This window comes from Oncorhynchus mykiss, chromosome 17 (genome assembly GCF_057628025.1).
Source record: "Oncorhynchus mykiss isolate SJ-2025 chromosome 17, ASM5762802v1, whole genome shotgun sequence".
NCBI lineage: Eukaryota > Metazoa > Chordata > Actinopteri > Salmoniformes > Salmonidae > Oncorhynchus > Oncorhynchus mykiss.
This window is the reverse complement of record NC_143038.1, coordinates 70178569-70202500: the sequence shown is the minus strand read 5'-3', so window position 1 is coordinate 70202500 and position 23932 is coordinate 70178569. Positions and strand designations below refer to the sequence as shown.

The 23932-nt window shown below is 44.6% G+C and overlaps 1 protein-coding gene across 2 annotated transcripts in view; it reads right to left on the bottom strand.

Moving 5' to 3' along the window:
* Positions 1-23932, bottom strand: part of LOC118940507 (kinesin heavy chain) — a 173794-nt gene that overhangs the window by 17966 nt on the left and 131896 nt on the right. For both annotated transcript variants that reach the window (XM_090204319.1, XM_090204318.1), the window contains 7 exons: positions 17742-17948; positions 17068-17214; positions 11826-12014; positions 5613-5730; positions 3411-3475; positions 3219-3310; positions 777-878 (listed from right to left, as the gene is read on the bottom strand). In XM_090204319.1, the coding sequence (XP_090060445.1) occupies positions 777-878; positions 3219-3310; positions 3411-3475; positions 5613-5730; positions 11826-12014; positions 17068-17214; positions 17742-17948 (920 nt within the window). The remainder of the gene's footprint in view (positions 1-776; positions 879-3218; positions 3311-3410; positions 3476-5612; positions 5731-11825; positions 12015-17067; positions 17215-17741; positions 17949-23932) is intronic.

Sequence of the window (23932 nt, the reverse complement as noted above, 5' to 3'; positions counted from 1 at the left end):
TGGCTCCACCCCAGAGCCTTATATGGACTTCCGTCCCCAACGAGGCGAGGCTGTGGATCATTAAGCCACGGAGAGCTTGGGTATGAAAGAGGAAGCAGGCTGCACAAACAGGGAGAGGACTGAGAGGGAAAGGTGTGGTATGGAGAGTGTGAAAAGAGAGAGAATTATCTGTGTGATTACCCGTTGTGACCTTGACAGTCTGATTACCCCACTGTGTACCGAACCAGTTTGACTGAGGACCTGAGTGTTAGGATTACCCCCAATGTGTACCGAACCAGTTTGCCTGAGGACCTGAGTGTTAGGATTACCCCCACTGTGTACCGAGCCAGTTTGACTGAGGACCTGAGTGTTAGGATTACCCCCACTGTGTACCGAACCAGTTTGACTGAGGACCTGAGTGTTAGGATTACCCCCACTGTGTACCGAACCGGTTTGACTGAGGACCCGAGTGTTAGGATTACCCCCACTGTGTACCGAACCAGTTTGACTGAGGACCCGAGTTTTAGGATTACCCCCACTGTGTACCGAACCAGTTTGACTGAGGACCTGAGTGTTAGGATTACCTGCACTGTGTACCGAACCAGTTTGACCCTTTTTACCCCTGGAGAAAGGAAAGGACAACGAGAACGAATTGTGGACTGTGAACTGGTTGCTGAATATACCCCCCTTTCCCACAGTGTGCAAATCTCCGTAATAAATTCCCCCACTTGGTGATGTGGAATCCCCACCCCTTTAGCCTGCTACAGTGTGTGTGTGTGTAAGTGTGTGTGACTAACTTCAGCTCCTCCAGTTGCAGACTCTTCTGGTGCTCCTGCCTCATGAGACGGTCAAAGTCGCTCCTCAGATGCTCCAACTCCAGATGAAGACGACAGTTACGACTAGAAAGAGACAGTCTGGTGTTAATAGACAACAGGGTAACTATAGAGACAGTCTGGTGTTAATAGACAACAGGGTAACTATAGAGACAGTCTGGTGTTAATAGACAACAGGGTAACTATAGAGACAGTCGGGTGTTAATAGACAACAGGGTAACTATAGAGACAGTCGGGTGTTAATAGACAACAGGGTAACTATAGAGACAGTCTGGTGTTAATAGACAACAGGGTAACTATAGAGACAGTCTGGTGTTAATAGACAACAGGATAACTATAGAGACAGTCTGGTGTTAATAGACAACAGGGTAACCATAGAGACAGTCTGGTGTTAATAGACAACAGGGTAACTATAGAGACAGTCTGGTGTTAATAGACAACAGGGTAACTATAGCGACATTCTGGTGTTAATTGACAACAGGGTAACTATAGAGACAGTCAGGTGTTAATAGACAACAGGGTAACTATAGAGACAGTCTGGTGTTAATAGACAACAGGGTAACTATAGAGACAGTCTGGTGTTAATAGACAACAGGGTAACTATAGAGACAGTCTGGTGTTAATAGACAACAGGGTAACTATAGAGACAGTCTGGTGTTAATAGACAACAGGGTAACTATAGAGACAGGCTGGTGTTAATAGACAACAGGGTAACTATAGAGACAGTCTGGTGTTAATAGACAACAGGGTAACTATAGAGACAGTCTGGTGTTAATAGACAACAGGGTAACTATAGAGACAGTCTGGTGTTAATAGACAACAGGGTAACTATAGAGACAGTCTGGTGTTAATAGACAACAGGGTAACTATAGAGACAGTCTGGTGTTAATAGACAACATTGGTACACACACTGCAGTACGGATTGGTACCCACACTGCAGTACTGATTGGTACCCACACTGCAGTACTGATTGGTACACACACTGCAGTACTGATTGGTACCCACACTGCAGTACTGATTGGGACCCACACTGCAGTACTGATTGGGACCCACACTGCAGTACGGATTGGGACCCACACTGCAGTACGGATTGGGACCCACACTGCAGTACTGATTGGGACCCACACGGCAGTACTGATTGGGACCCACACTGCAGTACGGATTGGGACCCACACTGCAGTACTGATTGGGACCCACACGGCAGTACTGATTGGGACCCACACGGCAGTACGGATTGGGACCCACACTGCAGTACAGATTGGGACCCACATGGCAGTACGGATGCACAGCATGACACAGTATGACAAGGAGAGCAGGGTAGTGGATGGCAATGGTCCTGTCTGCTTCAGTTGGTAGAGCATGATTGTGGGTTCGATTCCCGCTGGGGCCACTCATACAAAAAATGTATACATGCATAACTAACTGTATGTTGCTTTGGATAAAAGCGTATGATAAATGGCAGATTTCATGAAGGTAGTGAGGTAGTCACACTCTCTTGTGACAGCAGAGATTACTCAGACAGCAGAGATTACTCAAACAGTAGTACAGCAGAGATTACTCAGACAGCAGAGATTAATCTGACAGCAGAGATTACACAAAGATGTTACAGATGCTGGTGCCAGGTGACACTGAAATATAGCATAGAATTACAACAAGAGGGAGATGAAGGGTGAGAACAAGATTGAGAGAGGAGAGAGGAGAGAGAATGAGAAGAAGGTACTGACTAGGTGAAAGGGAGATGGTAGATGAGAGAGGGGGAGAGAGGTACTGACTCAGTGAAAGGGAGATAAGCGAATGGGAGAGGGGTACTGACTCAGTGAAAGGGAGAGGAGAGAGGGGAGAGAGGTACTGACTCAGTGAAAGGGAGAGGAGAGAGGGGAGAGAGGTACTGACTCAGTGAAAGGGAGAGGAGAGAGGGGAGAGAGGTACTGACTCAGTGAAAGGGAGAGGAGAGAGGGGAGAGAGGTACTGACTCAGTGAAAGGGAGAGGAGAGAGGTACTGACTCAGTGAAAGAGAGAGGTACTGACTCAGTGAAAGGGAGAGGAGCGAGTGGGAGAGAGGTACTGACTCAGTGAAAGGGAGATAAGCGAATGGGAGAGGGGTACTGACTCAGTGAAAGAGAGAGGTACTGACTCAGTGAAAGGGAGATGAGCGAGAGGGAGAGAGGTACTGACTCAGTGAAAGGGAGATGAGCGAGTGGGAGAGAGGTACTGACTCAGTGAAAGGGAGATGAGCGAGTGGGAGAGAGGAATTGACTCAGTGAAAGGGAGATGAGCGAGTGGGAGAGAGAGGTACTGACTCAGTGAAAGAGAGGGGTACTGACTTAGTGAAAGGGAGATGAGCGAGTGGGAGAGAGGTACTGACTCAGTGAAAGGGAGATGAGCGAGTGGGAGAGATGTACTGACTCAGTGAGGTCGTCAATGATCTTCTGTTTCTCGTTGATGTCGTCTCGGAGACGTCCCAGCTGCTTGTGGTGGGTCTCACGGTGAGCCTTCATCTGAAACAGGGAGAAAGACAGGCTAAAACACACACTCACATTACCAATAAGTCTGGGATAAATGGGATCCTCCCCGTCCCACAGTCTGTAGCCAGGTTACCTTGACATCAGCAGACTCCTCAACGTCTGTCTGATTCTCTCCCTTTGTCCCTGCTGACATTCTCTCTGAAACACACAAACACACACACATTGCATTTTAGTGTACACCTACAAAGCTGGTCATTTCAACCTGATGTGTCATGCTCCTAGGGGGCACAGGGGGACAGGGGCACAGGAGCACTGGGGCACAGGAGCACAGGGGCACAGGGGCATAGGGGCACAGGGGCACAGGGGCACAGGAGCACTGGGGCACAGGGGCACAGGAGCACTGGGGCACAGGGGCACAGGAACAGAGGAGCACGTGCCACCTCAGATATGTAATTTTTAAAAATCTAAAATGTAATATAAATGTTTTTTGAAGTTGGCTTTAGCTAGCCCAGATAGGTTCCCAAACTCATAACTAGACACCCAGAAGCCATTTCAGTATATCAATTAAGTAAGAGTAGCTAGCTTGTCTAACTATCTTTTTCTTAAAAAAAAAACATCCGCCAGGAGGATACAGACAGCTCAAGAGATATGCTTAAATATGCAGAAAAATTGACAGATTGTTTTACATTAAAAAAATCATAATGAATAGATTAAAGGAAGAAGCTGTTTCAGGTGTTGGAAAAATGCTAAATTCTCCAATTTATGGAAGGGGGTGGGTCGAGCCCCCCTCCGGACCACCTCTAGTCATCTTCACGTACTTTGTACAAGCTCAGATTTTTAGGGTGCATGCCACCCCTAATTTTACCTTCGCTGGTCACACTGTGCTACTCTTTTGTAGTGTGAGTCATTGAGCCAAGTACCATGGGCCAGGAGTTTTACCTTGCACCTGAAGGTTAGCCAGCTCTTCACTCAGAGTCATAGTTATCCTGTTGAGTGAGTGTATAGTGTGTTTTGAGTTGTAATATTGTATGTTTTACTGTAAGGCTCTGTGTAGTGTGTTGGTAGGAGCAGGAGTTTTACCTTGTGCCTGGAGTTTGGTCTGTTCTTCACTCAGGGAGTCATAGTTATCCTGTGTTGTTATAGAGCACGGGTATTAAAACTCTGACCCTACGAGGTACGGAGCCTGCTCGTTTTCTGTTCTACCTGATAATTAATTTCACCCAACTGGTGTCCCAGGTCTAAATCAGGCCCTGATTAGAGGGGAATCACCCACCTGGTGTCCCAGGTCTAAATCAGGCCCCGATTAGAGGGGAATCACCCACCTGGTGTCCCAGGTCTAAATCAGTCCCCGATTAGAGGGGAATCACCCACCTGGTGTCCCAGGTCTAAATCCGGCCCTGATTAGAGGGGAATCACCCACCTGGTGTCCCAGGTCTAAATCAGTCCCCGATTAGAGGGGAATCACCCACCTGGTGTCCCAGGTCTAAATCAGGCCCTGATTAGAGGGGAATCACCCACCTGGTGTCCCAGGTCTAAATCAGTCCCGATTAGAGTGGAATCACCCACCTGGTGTCCCAGGTCTAAATCAGTCCCCGATTAGAGGGGAATCACCCACCTGGTGTCCCAGGTCTAAATCAGTCCCCGATTAGAGGGGAATCACCCACCTGGTGTCCCAGGACTAAATCAGTCCCCGATTAGAGGGGAATCACCCACCTGGTGTCCCAGGTCTAAATCAGTCCCCGATTAGAGGGGAATCACCCACCTGGTGTCCCAGGTCTAAATCAGTCCCCGATTAGAGGGGAATCACCCACCTGGTGTCCCAGGTCTAAATCAGTCCCCGATTAGAGGGGAATCACCCACCTGGTGTCCCAGGTCTAAATCAGGCCCTGATTAGAGGGGAATCACCCACCTGGTGTCCCAGGTCTAAATCAGTCCCCGATTAGAGGGGAATCACCCACCTGGTGTCCCAGGTCTAAATCAGTCCCCGATTACAGTGGAATCACCCACCTGGTGTCCCAGGTCTAAATCAGGCCCTGATTAGAGGGGAATCACCCACCTGGTTTCCCAGGACTAAATCAGTCCCCGATTAGAGGGGAATCACCCACCTGGTGTCCCAGGTCTAAATCAGTCCCCGATTAGAGGGGAATCACCCACCTGGTGTCCCAGGTCTAAATCAGTCCCCGATTAGAGGGGAATCACCCACCTGGTGTCCCAGGTCTAAATCAGTCCCCGATTAGAGGGGAACAATGAGAGAGAGAAAAAATGCAGTGGAACTGGCTTTTCAGGTCCAGAGTTTCTTTGGAGTGTTATAGTGTATCGTACTGTACTGTTATACCTTGAGTCTGCAGTTTGTCCAGTTCTTCACTCAGAGAGTCAACGTTCTCCTCCAGCTGTCTTTTCTTCTGCTCTACGTTCTGAATGTACTCTGTCAGGGAGCGGATCTTCACCTCATGCTGCACACACACACACACACACATGTTAGTACCAATGTTGGGACCAATGGGAATCAACCGCAAAATAACTTCCAACCATTGGGCATCAGTGTAAATCAGCTTACCACTTCAAATGACTCTCCACAAGAGTGTACAATCAGACTTCTATACCCACTAACATTTAGTCTCTCTCTCTCTCTCTCCCCACTAACATTTAGTCTCTCTCTCTCTCTCTCTCCCCACTAACATTTAGTCTCTCTCTCTCTCTCTACCCACTAACATTTAGTCTCTCTCTCTCTCTCTCTCTCTGTCTCGGATCTCTCAATTCAAATCAATTCAATTCAAGGGCTTTATTGGCATGGGAAACGTGTTAACATTGCCAAAGCAAGTGAGGTAGATGGGAGTTTTTCAAAATTGGATTTGTTTTCGAATTCTTTGTGGATCTGTGTAATCTGAGGGAAATATGTCTCTCTATTATGGTCATACATTGGGCAGGAGGTTAGGAAGTGCAGCTCAGTTTCCACCTCATTTTGTGGGCAGTGAGCACATAGCCTGTCTTCTCTTGAGAGCCATGTCTGCCTACGGTGGCCTTTCTCAATAGCAAGGCTATGCTCACTGAGTCTGTACATAGTCAAAGCTTTCCTTAATTTTGGGTCAGTCACAGTGGTCAGGTATTCTGCCTCTGTGTACTCTCTGTGTAGGGCCAAATAGCATTCTAGTTTGCTCTGTTTTTTTGTTCATTCTTTCCAATGTGTCAAGTAATTATCTTTTTGTTTTCTCATGATTTAGTTGGGTCTAATTGTGCTGCTGTCCTGGGGCTCTGTAGGGTGTGTTTGTGATTGTGAACAGAGCCCCAGGACCAGCTTGACTCTTCTCCAGGTTCATCTCTCTGTAGGTGATGGCTTTGTTGTGGAAGGTTTGGGAATTGCTTCCTTTTAGGTGGTTATAGAATTTAACGGCTCTTTTCTGGATTTTGATAATTAGTGGGTATCGGCCTAATTCTGCTCTGCATGCATTATTTGGTGTTCTACGTTGTACACGGAGGATATTTTTGCAGAATTCTGCGTGCAGAGTCTCAATTTGGTGTTTGTCCCATTTTATGAAGTCTTGGTTGGTGAGCGGAACCCAGACCTCACAACCATAAAGGGCAATGGGCTCTGTGACTGATTCAAGTATTTTTAGCCAAATCCTAATTGGTATGTTGAAATTTATGTTCCTTTTGATGGCATAGAATGCCCTTCTTGCCTTGTCTCTCAGATCATTCACAGCTTTGTGGAAGTTACCTGTGGGGCTGATGTTTAGGCCAAGGTATGTATAGTTTTTTGTGTGCTCTAGGGCAACAGTGTCTAGATGGAATTTGTATTTGTGGTCCTGGTGACTGGACCTTTTTCGGAACACCATTATTTTGGTCTTACTGAGATTTACTGTCAGGGCCCAGGTCTGACAGAATCTGTGCATAAGATCTAGGTGCTGCTGTAGGCCCTCCTTGGTTGGTGACAGAAGCACCAGATCATCAGCAAACAGCAGACATTTGACTTCGGATTCTAGTAGGGTGAGGCCGGGTGCTGCAGACTTTTCTAGTGCCCGCGCCAATTCGTTGATATATGTTGAAGAGGGTGGGGCTTACGCTGCATCCCTGTCTCACCCCACGACCCTGTGTGAAGCAATTTGTGTGTTTTTTTGCCAATTTTAACCGCACACTTGTTGTTTGTGTACATGGATTTTATAATGTCATATGTTTTACCCCCAACACCACTTTCCATCAGTTTGTATAGCAGACCCTCATGCTAAATTGAGTCGAAGGCGTTTTTGAAATCAACAAAACATGAGAAGACTTTGCCTTTGTTTTGGTTTGTTTGGTTGTCAATTAGGGTGTGCAGGGTGAATACATGGTCTGTTGTACGGTAATTTGGTAAAAAGCCAATTTGACATTTGCTCAGTACATTGTTTTCATTGAGGAAATGTACGAGTCTGCTGTTAATGATAATGCAGAGGATTTTCCCAAGGTTACTGTTGACGCATATTCCACGGTAGTTATTGGGGTCAAATTTGTCTCCATTTTTGTAGATTGGGGTGATCAGTCCTTGGTTCCAAATATTGGGGAAGATGCCAGAGCTAAGGATGATGTTAAAGAGTTTTAGTATAGCCAATTGGAATTTGTTGTCTGTATATTTGATCATTTCATTGAGGATACCATCAACACCACAGGCCTTTTTGGGTTGGAGGGTTTTTATTTTGTCCTGTAACTCATTCAATGTAATTGGAGAATCCAGTGGGTTCTGGTAGTCTTTAATAGTTGATTCTAAGATCTGTATCTGATCATGTATATGTTTTCGCTCTTTATTCTTTGTTATAGAGCCAAAAAGATTGGAGAAGTGGTTTACCCATTCATCGCCATTTTGGAAAGATAATTCTTCGTGTTGTTGTTTGTTTAGTGTTTTCCAATTTTCCCAGAAGTGGTTAGAGTCTATGGATTCTTCAATTACTTTGAGCTGATTTCTGACATGCTGTTCCTTCTTTTTCCGTAGTGTATTTCTGTATTGTTTTAGTGATTCACCATAGTGAAGGAGTAGACTCAGGTTTTCTGGATCTCTATGTTTTTGGTTGGACAGGTTTCTCAATTTCTTTCTTAGATTTTTGCATTCTTTATCAAACCATTTGTCATTATTGTTAATTTTCTTCTGTATTCTATTTGAGATTTTTAGATTTGATAGGGAAGCTGAGAGGTCAAATATACTGTTAAGATGTTCTACTGCCAAGTTTACACCTTCACTATTACAGTGGAAAGTTTTACCCAGGAAATTGTCTAAGAGGGATTGAATTTGTTGTTGCCTAATTGTTTTTTGGTAGGTTTCCAAACTGCTTTCCTTCCATCTATAGCATTTCTTAATGTTACTCAGTGGCTTTGATACCTCATGATTGAGTATTGCTCTGTTTAAGTAGACTGTGATTTTGCTGTGGTCTGATAGGGGTGACAGTGGGCTGACTGTGAACGCTCTGAGAGACTCTGGGTTGAGGTCAGTGATAAAGTAGTCTACTGCCAAGAGATGAGCTATAGGTGTACCTACCATAAGAGTCCCCTCGAAGCCTACCATTGACTATGTACATACCCATCGTGCGACAGAGCGGCAGGAGATGTGACCCGCTTTTGTTGGTTATGTTGTCATAGTTGTGCCTAGGGGGGCATATGTGGGAGGGAATGCTGTCACCTCCAGGCAGGTGTTTGTCCTCCTGTGTGCTGAGGGTGTCAGGTTCTTGTCCGGTTCTGGCATTTAGGTCGCCACAGACTAGTACATGTCCCTGGGCCTGGAAATGATTGATTTCCCCCTCCAGGATGGAGAAGCTGTCTTCATTAAAATATGGGGATTCTAGTGGGGGGATATAGGTAGCACACAGGAGGACATTTTTCTCTGTTAGGATCATTTCCTTTTGAATTTCTAGCCAAATGTAGAATGTTCCTGTTTTGATTAATTTAATGGAGTGAGTTAGGTCTGCTCTATACCAAATTAGCATACCCCCTGAGTCCCTTCCCTGTTTCACACCTGGTAGTTTGGTGGATGGGACTACCAGCTCTCTGTAACCTAGAGGGCAACCAGTGGGTCCGTATCCTCTACACCAGGTTTCTTGCAGGATGACAATGTCTGTATTACCGATTTATTTTGGTGAAGTCCGGGTTTCTGCTCTTTAGGCCAAAGGCAGATGACCTCAGGCCTTGGATATTCCAGGATGATATAGTGAAGGCTTTTTGTTCCAGAGTGTCCAATGTTGTTGGTCGGGGTTTGGCCTCAGGCCAGTAAGTGTGAGCAGAGCCTGCTGAGCATCTGGTACATGCCATTGGCTTGGGTGAGTATGAGAGTGGGGGTTGGGACTGTTTGCCCGCTCACTATCTGGGCGTATGTGTGGCTTCCATGTTGAGGCCCTATTTGCGGGAGTGGGGTGCATGGGGTGGGCAGGAGTGGCATAGGTCTGATCTGAGGGGGCCTAAATGGGGTGTGGGCATGGTTGACGTGGGGGGTTGTTGATTGGTTGGGGTGGGGGTGTGGATGTGTCTGGGTGTGCTGTGGTCTGGATGTAATTCCTCTTGGCGTGGGTCCTCTATGTGTAGGTCCAGGGGGGGGGGGTCCTGTAGGTCTGGGAGGGTGTCTCGCTGGTCTGGGTGGGGTGTCTATTGATCTGTTGCTCCTGTGTGAAGTGTTGGGGATATGTTTGAGAGCGATGTCCTTTAGAGTTTGGGCAAAGGTGGGCACTGCTGCCTTGTAGAGGTGGACCTGGTCATAGAGGCTGTTCAAGTCCAGGGTGGAGTGGTGGGCCAGGAAAACATTTGGTTTTGAGGCACAGTCACGGGAAAAACTTGCGTTTACCCGCTGTATTGTGGCAGGGTGGAAGTCTTTTCGTGGTAGCAGGGTGGAGATAACCACTTGTGCATTGGGGAAGGTAAAAGAAGCCTTTTCAATCACTCCCTTCAGTGCTGTGGCCACCCTTTCCTGCTGTGCTCTCAGGTCGTTTGTGCCTGTGTGTATTATTATGTGGCTGGGTGAGCCTAGTTGGTCCTCAGACAGAAGGTCGAGGGCGCGCTGGGTATTTGGACACCAGAGTTTAGACACACTGTGTTTGGGAAAAAGTTTTTTTTCTTCTATATATTTCCCATTTGAGTCCATAAGTAGTACAATCTGTGTCTTATGTTTGTCCTTAGTGGGTGTGGGGGGGCTGATCCTCTCCTCTAGTGCTCTGTCCTTCTCCTGATCCTGCTCTTTCTCCTGTTGAAGTTGTCTCACCACTGTCCAGAGTGCAGATATGTCTCTCTCCATCTCCAGCATTCCGGGTCTGGTTAAGGGGGTGTTGTTGTGCTGGACTGTTGTCTGAGTCTGTGCTGACTGAAGTGTAATCACCTGCTGTTCCATCTCCACCTGCCTTACCTCCAGCTGGGTGAATTTATCCTTAATTTCAATGAGGGAGTAGTAATCTGTGCTGGGAGGTTGACTCTCCGCTGGGGGTTGCTCGTCTGTGGGGTTACATAATGAAGAGGTCTGGTCTGACCCGCTCGGGGTGGGGGTATCTTTATCAAGGGAGAGCTTCTCCTGCTGGGCTGATTATTTAATTTGGTGAAAGTCCAGCTGAAACTGTTTGGGGTTACCCTGTACAAGTACTGTTCCGGACTTATAGAGGTTTATATTAGCTGACTCAGAGTCCTCGTTGTCAAGTATTCTGAGTTTCCACCCCTCGTTAAACCCCCCTCTCTTAACAAAGGGGTAGTGTGCTAATATAGCACTGTGCCATGCCAGGGGATGGTTTGTGTGGAAGATAAGGTTGCTGATGTTCCCGTTTTTGTAATAGTCAGCAAAAAGTGTCTCTTGATTTTCCATAAGGAGCTTCATTTTGTAATCTTTTCTTGCCTTATCATTCTTTACATGCACAGGGTACTGTATTTTAATTACCTCTGAACAGTGGGAGGGAGATTCTAAGGCCTCTCCATTTGATTGAGGTAGACTGTGTGACTCTCCTGCCATTGTTGGGCTAATGGGCTTTGACCACTCTCACTTGACACGTCAGTGCTAGTTGAAGCTGTATCAAGCTTGGCAGAATTATGTTAGAATTCAGTCCATATAAAGTAATGTTGTGTATTTTTCTTTTTGGCTTTTGGAAATAAAATATAGTTTCAGACTAAACATTACTCACTCAGTTCCAGGTTGGATAGTGTTTTCAGGTTTCTGTTGTTTTCCAGAGAATTGGCTGTATATAGTAATACATCTTGGTAGTTGTGAACCTTCCAGGTGATTCCGTAAATCCGTCAAAAATCAGGTTGTAGGTTTTAAGTTTTGATTTGAATTAGGGGTTATGTTGTAGAGGGTAGAATCCAGTATGTGTTGCTGACAAAAAATCCAAGTTTATCTAACTCCTAGTCTATCTTTTTTTAAGAAAATGCTGAAAAATGCAGAAGCTCATCTGATCCTGACCTCTGCTCTGCTCTCTCTCTCTGGTCTCTCTCTCTCTCTCTCTCTCTCTCTCTCTCTCTCTCTCTCTCTCTCTCTCTCTCTCTCTCTACCTGCCCTACTTGCCCTACTTGCCCTACCCCTTGTGCATAGTAAAATGTACAATTGGTAATCATATTGGGTCACCTGTGAGATGAGTAGTTGGCAAGAGGACAGCTCTCTTCCAGTCTCCTCCATCTTCCTATGAAACTCCATCTGAAGGTTCTCTAGCTGACGACAGCGTTTCACCATGGACTTGACCTCTGACTTGATTTTACTGATGTAGAGACGAGCTACTGTAAACTCCTCCTCGATCGCCCCCGTTATCTCCATCGGCTAGGAGGGGAGGAGAGGGAAAGCTTACAATTTTCATTGATTCAATATGTTCCAGTATGTTTGCATTGGCAATCATATATGGCTACACTCTCCATGCCAATAATGACCTTTTGAATTTGAGAGACAGAGAGTGGGGACAGAGAAAAGAAAGAGAAAGACAGCTGGAGAGAACGAGAGAGAGAGCATCTCTATCTCCCTCTCTCTCTCTCTCTCTCTCTCTCTCTCTCTCTCTCTCTCAATTAGATTAGATTTCAATTTAAAACCTCTCTGGGATAGGCGGGGATGCTTGAGTCCCACTTGGCCAATAGCCAGGGAAAATGCAGAGCGCCAAATTCAAATAAAATGCTATAAAATCTAACTTTCATGAAATCACATGTAAGATACCAAATTAAAGCTACACTCGTTGTGAATCCAGCCAACATGTCAGATTTCAGCAAAAGCATAAGATGCTATTATCTGATGACAGTAAAAGAGAGAGTAGCATATTTCAACCCTTCAGGCGCGACACAAAACGCAGAAATAAAACATAAATCATGCCTTACCTTTGACGAGCTTCTTTTTGTTGGCACTCCAATATGTCCCATAAACATCACAAATGGTCCTTTTGTTCGATTAAATTCCGTCAATATATATCCAAGTCCATTTATTTGGCGCGTTTGATCCAGAAAAACACAGCTTCCAATTTGCGCAATGTCACTACAAAATATCTCAAAAGTTACCTGTAAACTTTGCCAAAACATTTTAAACTACTTTTGTAATACAACTTTAGGTATTTTTAAATGTTAATAATCGATCAAATTGAAGACGGGACTATCTGTGTTCAATACAGGAAGACAACAAACTGACGCTACTTTTCGAGTCATGCGCCTCTCTCAAAAGGTACACATGACATGACACTCATTCAAGATGGCCGTACTTCTTCATTACACAAAGGAATGACCTCAACCAATTTCTAAAGACTGGTGACATCCAGTGGAAGCGGTAGGAACTGTAGACAAGTCCCTTAAAAATCTAGTTTCCCAATGAAACCTCATTGAATAGACAGTGACCTCAAATTTTAAAAAGTCTGAATGGTTTGTCCTCTGGGTATTGCCTGCTACACAAGTTCTGTTATACTCACAAACATGATTCAAACAGTTTTAGAAACTTCAGAGTGTTTCCCATCCAAATATACTAACAATATGCATATCTTATCTTCTGGGGATGAGTAGCAGGCAGTTGAATTTGAGCATGCATTTCATCCGGACGTGAAAATACTGCCCCCTGTCACCAAAAAGTTAACGACTCATGGTGTAATCATAACAATATACAGAAACTCAAGTCCTTCTGCACTCCCGACCTAGAATTCCTTACAATCAAATTCCGGCCATATTACCCCCGAATAGAATTCTCGTCAGTTATCGTCACAGCTGTGTACAATCCCCCTCAAGCAGACATCACGACCGCCCTCAAGGAACTTCACTGGACTCTATGTAAACTGGAAACCATATATCCCGAGGCTGCATTTATTGTAGCTGGGGATTCTAACAAAGCAAATTTGAGACCAAGGCTACCTACATTTTATCAGCATACTCGCCGGGGTAATACACTCGATCACTGCTACTCTAACAAATCCCTCCCTCCTGGCAAATCCGACCACGACCCCATCTTGATCCTACTGTCTTATAGGCAGAAACTCAAACAGGATGTACAAGTGACTAGAACCATTCAACGCTGGTCTGACCAATTGGAATCCACGCTTCAAAGTTGTTTTGATCACGTGGACTGGGATATTCCGGTCAGCCTCAGAAAACAACATTGATCTATCCGCTGACTCGGTGAGTGAGTTTTATAAAGAAGAGCATTGGAGATCTTGTACCCACTGTGACTATTAAAACCTACCCTAACCAGAAATGGGAACATTCACGCAAAACTGAAAGTGCGAACCATCGCATTTAACCATGAAAAGAGGTCTGGGAATACATCTGAATATAAACAGTGTAGTTATTCTCTCTGCAAGACAATCAAACAAGTGAAATGCTGGTACAGGGACAAAGTGGAGTCGCAATTCAACGGCTCAGACACGAGACTTACGTGGAAGGGTCTACTGGAAATCACGGACTACAAAAAGAAAACCAGCCACGTTACGGACACGCTTCCAGACAAACTAAACACCTTCTTTGTCCGCTTTGAGGATAATACAGTGTCACCATCGCACACCCCCCTCCTTCTCCGTGGCCGATGTGAGTAAAACATTTAAACGTGTTAACCCTCGCAAGGCTGCTGGCCCAGACGGCATCCCTAGCCACGTCCTCAGAGCATGCACAGACCAGACCAATCGCTCCATATCCCAGTCTGCTGTCCCCACATGCTTTAAGATGGCCACCATTGTTCCGGAACACAATAAGTAGACTGTAGCACTCACTTCTGTCATCACCCTCCAACCAAAAAAGGCCTGAGGTATTGATGGTATCCTCAATGAAATTCTAAAATATGCAGACCACAAATTCCAATGGGCTATTCTTAAACTATTTTCCTTAGCTCTGGCATCTTCCCCAATATCACCCCAATCCACAAAAGTGGAGACAAATTTGACCCCAATAACATCTGTGGAATATGCGTCAACAGCAACCTTGGGAAAATCCTCTGCATTATCATTAACAGCAGACTCGTACATTTCCCCAGTGAAAACAATGTACTGAGCAAATGTCAACATTTTACAGTACGACAAACCACGTATTCACCCTACACACCCTAATTGACAAACAGACCACGTATTCACCCTACACACCCTAATTGACAAACAAACCAAAACAAAGGAAAAGTCTTCTTTTGACTCAATGTGGCATGAGGGTCTGCTATACAAATTGATGGAAAGTGGTGTGGAGGGGAAAACATACGACATTATAAAATCCATGTACACAAACATCAAGTGTGTGGTTAAAACTGGCAATAAACACACAAAAAGGTCCAGTTGCCAGGACCACAAATACAAATTCCATCTAGACACCGTTGCCCTAGAGCACACAAAAAACTAAACATACCTTAGCCTAAACTCCACAAGTAACTTCCACAAAGCTGTGAACGGCCTTCTACGCCATCAAAAGGAACATCAAATTTGACATACCAATTAGGATCTGACTAAAAATATTTGAATCAGTTATAGAATACATTGCCCTTTATGGTTGTGAGGTCTGGGGTCTGCTCACCAACCAAGAATTCACAAAATGGGACAAACACCAAATTGAGACTCTGCATGCAGAATTCTGGACAAATATCCCCAGTGTACAACGTAAAACAGAATTAGGCCGATCCCCACTACTGATCAAAATCCAGAAAAGAGACATTAAATTCTACAACCACCTAAAAGGAAGCGATTCTCAAACCTTCCATAACAAAGCCATCACCTACAGACTTGGAGAAGAGTCCCCTAAGCAAGCTGGTCCTTGTTATATCTGACCACTGTGACTGAACCAAACATGAAGAAAAGCTTTGACTATGTACAGACGCAGTGAGCATAGCATTGCTATTGAGAAAGGTCGCCATAGGCAGACCTGGCTCTCAAGAAAAGACAGGCTATGTGTACACATGCCAACAAAATGAGGTGGAAACTGAGCTGCACTTCCTAACCTCCTGCCCAATGTTTGACCATATTAGAGACACATATTTCCCTCAGATTACACAGATCCACAAAGATTTTAAAACAATCCCGATTTTGATAATAATCACAGCAGCAAGATGTGTGACCTGTTGCCAAAAGAAAAGGGCAACCAGTGAAGAACAAACACCATTATAAATACAACCCATATTTATGCTTATTTAATTTCCCCTTTGCACTTTAACTATTTGCACATAGTTAAAACACTGTATACAGAAATAATATGACATTTGAAATGTCTTTATTCTTTTGGAACATTTGTGAGTGTAATGTTTACTGTTAATTTTAATCGTTTATTTAACATTTGTATATTATCTACTTCACTTGCTTTGGCAATGTTAACATATGATTCCCATGCCAATAAAGCCCCATGAATTGACATTGAATTGAAATTGAATTGAGAGAGAGGCAGAGAGAGGCAGAGAGAGGCAGAGAGAGAGAGAGAGGCAGAGAGAGGCAGAGAGAGAGGCAGAGAGAGGCAGAGAGAGGCAGAGAGAGGCAGAGAGGGGCAGAGAGAGAGGCAGAGAGAGGCAGAGAGAGAGGCAGAGAGAGGCAGAGAGAGAGGCAGAGAGAGGCAGAGAGAGAGGCAGAGAGAGAGAGAGAGAGAGGCAGAGAGGCAGAGAGAGAGAGAGGCAGAGAGAGGCAGAGAGAGTGAGATAAAAGGAGGAGGGATAGGTCAAACATTTATAAAAACACGTCTATAATGTTGACAGTAATTTAGCAGACGACATCGCCGAAACGAAGCGCGACGGAGAGAGCAAGCACATCAATAACAATCTAAATAGGATAACAGTGTTGTTGTTGACAGAGAACTCTGCTCTCTCTCTCTCTCTGACATCTGGTTTGATGTTCTTTCGCTGACGGCCTTAGAAAACAAAACTTCAAAGTAATGTTTTTCTAACTAGAAAAAGATGAAGTCATATGTTGACGTAAGAGTCTCAGGACATCTGTTCAGACTTTCAGATCATAATGAAATAGACACATGGACAGGGGAACTAGCCTCCACCTCCAGTCTTCTAGGATAGGGTTTCCCAGAATACAGCTCTCTCCTAGATCAGCGTCATAGATCAGCAGTCCTACTCTTTTTGAATATGGGCGTACATGCCGTAACCTTGGTGACAGCAGACGTACCAGCTTGATGTTCTTGTTGTTAAAGTAAAAGTAAAGTATTAAGTTTCAAGAATCAACGGTCAAGTAGTAACAGTTAATTGAAGTCAGAAGTCATATGTTTACAGCTAAATTTAAGTATTAAGTTTCAAGAATCAACGGTCAAGTAGTAACGGTTAATTGATGTCAGAAGCCATATGTTGACAGCTAAATTTAAGTATTAAGTTTCAAGAATCAACGGTCAAGTAGTAACAGTTAATTGAAGTCAGAAGTCATATGTTTACAGCTAAAGTAAAGTATGGTACGGACCAGTTTGATATCCTTGTTGCCCACGATAGCGCTGAACTCAGAAAGGTCCCGCATCAGGCCGTTGAGAACCTCAGCAATGCGTTTCCTCTGATGAACACTCACTTCCTGTAGACGACACAAGTCCGCCTCGATACGCATCAGGTGGGCCTGGGGGAAAAGAAGAAGAAGAAGAAGAAGAAGAAATTAGTATTTTTCATTTCTCCCAAACCCCCACATACACACCCACCAAAGGAGTAAAGGAGGGGAGGGAGGGAGCACAGAGGGAGCACAGAGGGAGCACAGAGGGAGCACAGAGGGAGCAGAGAGGGAGCACAGAGGGAGCACAGAGGGAGCACAGAGGGAGCAGAGAGGGAGCAGAGAGGGAGCACAGAGGGAGCATTGATTGATGGATGGATGGATGGATGGATGGATGGATGGATGGATGGATGGATGGATGGATGGGTGGGTGGGTGGATGGATGGATGGATGGATGGATGGATGGATGGATGGATGGATGGATTGATGGATGGATGGATGAACAAATGGATGGATGGATGGACAGATGGATGGATGAACAGATGGATGGATGGATATTGATGGATGGATATCGATGGATGGATGGTCGAACAGATGGATGGATGGATTTTAATTTGAATTATTTTCACAGGGAATAAAGGTATAGAGGTATAGCCTACCATTTTCTTGGCCAGTTCCTCAGCCAGTAGTTTGTTCTGCAGACTCTTGTCCTCCACCTCCTGGCTCTTCTGATCGTAGTTAACAGCCAGCTCCTCCAAGGCCTGCAGAACCTCCCTGACCTCCGCCTTGGCAACCTCACTCTCCATCTGCAGCCTGCCAAGGTCCACAGACACCTTCTCACTGTCCCCACGGGACGAGGCAAGGAGCTGGGAGAGAAACAGAGAAACAGACAGCCCCGTCAGACAAAACCCAGCTCCCCAGACACCTTCTCACTGTCCCCAGGGGACGAGGCAAGGAGCAGGGAGAGAAACAGAGAAACAGACAGCCCCGTCAGACAAAACCCAGCTCCCCCAGACACCTTCTCACTGTCCCCAGGGGACGAGGCAAGGAGCTGTGTACGCTTCTGTTCTGCTTTTCTTGTGTTCTTTTTCTTTGTGTTCTCGATCGTAGTCCTGTCTTTCATTTTTGTTCATCGATTTCACCTGGTCTCATCAGCTCCGTATTTAGTTCAGATCTTTCTGTTTGTATGGTTTTGAGGTATTGTTTGTTTTTGACTGCCTACCTGTGTTTGACCGTTGCCTGCCTGTGACCACGATTCCTGCCTTCTGCGAAGGCTGAATAAACATCTGCCCCACACTGCGTTTGAATCTACACCTTTTTCTCCCTGAGTATTCATTACAACCTGGGAGAGTGTTGTGTGGTGAATATCATTAATGTGTTTGTTATTTTATAAAATAATGACATACCACGTTCAATTATTACGCAATTAAATGAATCATATAACAATTAATTAAGTAGTAATCTGGGGCACCACAAAGTTATTTAACGAGTTACTATCTCCCGACTAAACTCTAAAGATATAAAAAGATCTCTTGCATCAGTCACAGTCAATTCATGAATTCTTATTTACCTTATCAGTCTCATTCTGAATGTCGCAAAAAATCATTGGATATCTGCATGAACCCCCGCATAAATTATGAATCAGCGATATACAAATTGGCTTAATTATTTATTTACTAACTAAATAATCACACAGAATTACATAAACACACAAACAGGATAGCTTACACATTGATTAATATGCAATGAAAAGTCCCTAGTGGACTAAACCAATATGACTGGCTTGTTACACAAAATGGCGGACTCAACAGATAGACAAAGGAATTCCACTATCGTACAGCTGATAAATATGCTCATGGAAATGTGAATACTTAGCACATGAACGGCTGCTCATTCGAAAGAATTGCAATGTACACATTTACGTGTGTATGTCTTTGCTGTCTCTCTGTTGAAAACACTTGATCCATCTACGGGGAGTAAATCGACAGAAAGTCTCTGGTTGTGTAAATCTCTGGTCGTCCACCAGAGGTCACTTTGTTCTTTGTAGCTGTACCTTCTCTGTCTCGGAGGTGTCTGTTAAACCGTTTCTTCCAGAGGAAGTGTTCGTTAGAATGGATCTTTCAGAGTACCACCCAGTGGTTCTCTGTAGAGTTTACAAGACTAGAGTACTTAAACAGCTGAATATTCCTGTTTAGTCTTCTTCTTCTTCTTCTTCGAGAGAGAGAGTTTCAGAGTTTCTAACCATTTCGTACCTTTCAGATCTAACGCTGTTGGTTACGCTGGTCTAATGTAGAGCTAGAACCAATTTACACGCCCGTAGAATCCGGGCAATGTACTGGTCTCTAGAGATTTAAATTCCTACCATTTCAACGTGCAGCCACGCTCCATGTTTTTTCTGGTTCGGTAGAATCTAATCATTCATGACGTCCGGTTCAACACCGTCTGCCTGCTTGGTCTGATATGTCCATTCTTCACGAGGGGTACGTCTACATAATATCTGTGCTCACGTGGGCGTGGTCACTGACTGGGAAGAACTTTCATATGATTTTTATTTACTCACTTACAAGGCTAATATCACATTTCATCTTCTCACAAATAGTTTCATATTTAATCCTATAAATTCCACAACATTTAGAAGTAAACCTGACAATTGGGAAACGTACACTTTCAGAGATACAGTTATGTTGTTCTACGGTCTTTAATGACATCACCAAATCGTAATGAATTCCACAGGAGTGTTCTTTAAATACCCACGGACCAATCAAATGTTTGGATAACAGAAATATTGTTTTATTATCCAATCTTGGATGTCACAGCAATACAAAATCTCTCTCTGTTGTGACAAAGGGATTTTTAACTTCCATTTCTGCAGTGGAACAGAGAGAGTTCCTGCAGGTATTTACAACTGTCATAAAACTGACAATTTAGAGAGAGGGAGAGAGGGAGATAGAGAGAGGGAGGTAGGGAGGTAGGGAGGGAGGTGTGGGAGGGAGGGAGGGAGGGAGGGAGGGAGGGAGGGAGGGAGGGAGGGAGAGAGAGGAAGATAGATAGAGAGAGGGAGAGAGGGGGAGAGGGAGAAAGAGAGAGGGAGGGAGGGAGGGAGGGAGGGAGGGAGGGAGGGAGGGAGGGAGGGAGGGAGGGAAGATAGATAGAGAGAGGGAGATAGATAGAGAGGGGGGAGGGAGATAGATAGAGAGAGGAAGGGAGGGAGAGAGGGAGAAAGGGAGATAGAGGGAGGAAGATAGAGAGAGGGAGGGAGGGAGAGAGATAGATAGAGAGAGGGAGGGAGAGAGGGAGATAGAGAGAGGGAGGAAGATAGATAGAGAGAGGGAGGGAGGGAGAGAGAGGGAGGGAGGGAGGTAGAGAGAGAAATAAATATAGAGGGAGAGAGAGAAAGACAAATGAAGAACCACAAGCCCAGCGGCTCACACCCCCTCTGAGCACCCCCCTGTCAGCCACCCTGATAGCCCTTCTGACAACCCCCTCACACCCACTGAGGACAAACACAAGACGCAGATTGTACTACGACCTGAGAGCACAGCAGGAAAGGGTGGCCACAGCACTGAAGGGAGTGATTGAAAAGGCTTCTTCTACTTTCCCCAACGCACAAGTGGTTATCTCCACCCTGCTACCACGAAAAGACTTCCACCCTGCCACAATACAGCGGGTAAACGCAAGTATTTACCGTGACTGTGCCTCAAAACCAAATGTTTTCCTGGCCCACCACTCCACCCTGGACTTGAACAGCCTCTATGACCAGGTCCACCTCTACAAGGCAGCAGTGCCCACCTTTCCTCGGACTCTAAAGGACATCGCTCTCAAACGTATCCCCAACACTTCACACAGGAGCAACAGATCACTAGACACCCCACCCAGACCAGCAAGACACCCTCCCAGACCTGCAGGACCCCCCCCCCCCCCCCCCTGGACCTACACACAGAGGACCCACGCCAAGAGGAACTAGGCAGAACTATGACAACATAACCAACAAAAAAGGGTCACAACTCAGATGCACAGATTCTGTCACCAACCAATGAGGGCCTACAGCAGCACCTAGATCTTATGCACAGATTCTGTCAGACCTGGGCCCTGACAGTAAATCTCAGTAAGACCAAAATAATGGTGTTCCAAAAAAGGTCCAGTTGCCAGGACCACGAATACAAATTTCATCTAGACAGTGTTGCCCTAGAGCACACAAAAAACTATACATACCTTGGCCTAAACATCAGCGCCACAGGTAACTTCCACAAAGCTGTGAACGATCTGAGAGACAAGGCAAGAAGGGCATTCTATGCCATCAAAAGGAACATGAATTTCAACATACCAATTAGGATTTGGCTAAAAATACTTGAATCAGTCACAGAGCCCATTGCCCTTTATGGTTGTGAGGTCTGGGTTCCGCTCACCAACCAAGACTTCACAAAATGGGACAAACACCAAATTGAGACTCTGCATGCAGAATTCTGCAAAAATATCCTCTGTGTACAACGTAAAATACCAAATAACGCATGCAGAGCAGAATTAGGCCGATCCCCACTAATTATCAAAATCCAGAAAAGAGCCGTTAAATTCTATAACCACCTAAAAGGAAGCGAAAAAGATAATTACTTGACACATTGGAAAGAATTAACAAAAAAACAGAGCAAACTACAATGCTATTTGGCCCTATACAAAGAGTACACAGCGGCAGAATACCTGACCACTGATACTGACCCAAAATTAAGGAAAGCTTTGACTATGTACAGACTCAGTGAGCATAGCCTTGCTATTGAGAAAGGCCGCCGTAAGGCAGACATGGCTCTCAAGAGAAGACAGGCTATGTGCTCACTGCCCACAAAATGAGGTGGAAACTGAGCTGCACTTCCTAACCTCCTGCCCAATGTATGACCATATTAGAGAGACATATTTCCCTCAGATTACACAGATCCACAAAGAATTCGAAAACAAATCCAATTTTGATAAACTCCCATATCTACTGGGTGAAATTCCACAGTGTGCCATCACAGCAGCAAGATTTGTGACCTGTTGCCACGAGAAAAGGGCAACCATTGAAGAACAAACACCATTGTAAATACAACCCATATTTATGCTTATTTATTTTATCTTGTGTCCTTTAACCATTTGTACATTGTTAAAACACTGTATATATATATAATATGACATTTGTAATGTCTTTATTGTTTTGAAACTTCTGTATGTGTAATGTTTACTGTTAATTTTTATTGTTTATTTCACTTTATATATTCACTTTATATATTATCTACCTCACTTGCTACCTCACTTGCTATATTATCTACCTCACTTGCTTTGGCAATGTTAACACATGTTTCCCATGCCAATAAAGCCCTTGAATTGAATTGATAGAGACAGACCATGGATGGTCTGTCACCAACCAAGGAGGGCCTACAGCAGCACCTAGATCTTCTGCACCTATTCTGCCAGACCACAAAAGGTCCAGTTGCCAGGACCACGAATACAAATTTCATCTAGACAGTGTTGCTCTAGAGCACACAAAAAACTATACATACCTTGGCCTAAACATCAGCGCCACAGGTAACTTCCACAAAGCTGTGAACGATCTGAGAGACAAGGCAAGAAGGGCATTCCATGCCATCAAAAGGAACATAAAATTCAACATACCAATTAGAATCTGGCTAAAAATACTTGAATCAGTTATAGAAGCCATTGCCCTTTATGGTTGTGAGGTATGGGGTCCGCTCACCAACCAAGAAATCACCAAATGGGACAATCACCAAATTGAGAGACTGCAAGCAGAATTATGCAAAAATATCCTCCGTGTACAACGTAGAACACCAAATAATGCATGCAGAGCAGAATTAGGCCGATCCCCGCTAATGAACAAAATCCAGAAAAGAGACGTTAAATTCTATAACCACCTAAAAGGAAGCGATTCCCAAATCTTCCATAACAAAGCCATCGCCTACAGAGAGATGAACTTGGAGAAGAGTCCCCTAAGCAAGCTCTTCCTTGGGCTCTGTTCACAAACACAAACACACCCCACAGAGCCCCAGGACAACAGCACAATTAGACCCAACTAAATCATGAGAAAACAAAAAGATAATTACTTGACACATTGGAAAGAAATATAAAATAACAGAGCAAACTAGAATGCTATTTGGCCCTAAACAGAGAGTACACAGCGGCAGAATAACTGACCACTGTGACTGACCAAACATTAAGGAAAGCTTTGACTATGTACAGACTCAGTGAGCATAGCCTTGCTATTGAGAAAGGCCGCCGTAAGGCAGACATGGCTCTCAAGAGAAGACAGGCTATGTGCACACTGCCCACAAAATGAGGTGGAAACTGAGCTGCACTTTCTAACCTCCTGCCCAATGTATGACCATATTAGAGAGACATATTTCCCTCAGATTAGACAGACACGCAAAGATTTGAAAACAATCCCGATTTTGATAAACTCCCATATCTACTGGGTGAAATTCCACAGTGTGCCATCACAGCAGCAACATTTGTGACCTGTTGCCACAAGAAAAGGGCAACCACTGAAGAACAAACACCATTGTAAATACAACCCATATTTATGCTTATTTATTTTCCCTGTTGTACTTTAATCATTTGTACATCGTTACAACACTGTATATATATATATAATATGACATTTGAAATGTCTTTATTCATTTGGAACTTTTGTGAGTGTAATGTTTACTCTTAATTTTTATTGTTTATTTCACTTTTGTATATTATCTACATCACTTGCTTTGGTAATGTTAACATATGTTTCCCATGCCAATAAAGCCCCTTAAATTGAATTGAGAGAGAGAGAGAGAGAGAGAGAGAGAGAGAGAGAGAGGGGGAAGGAAGGAAGGAA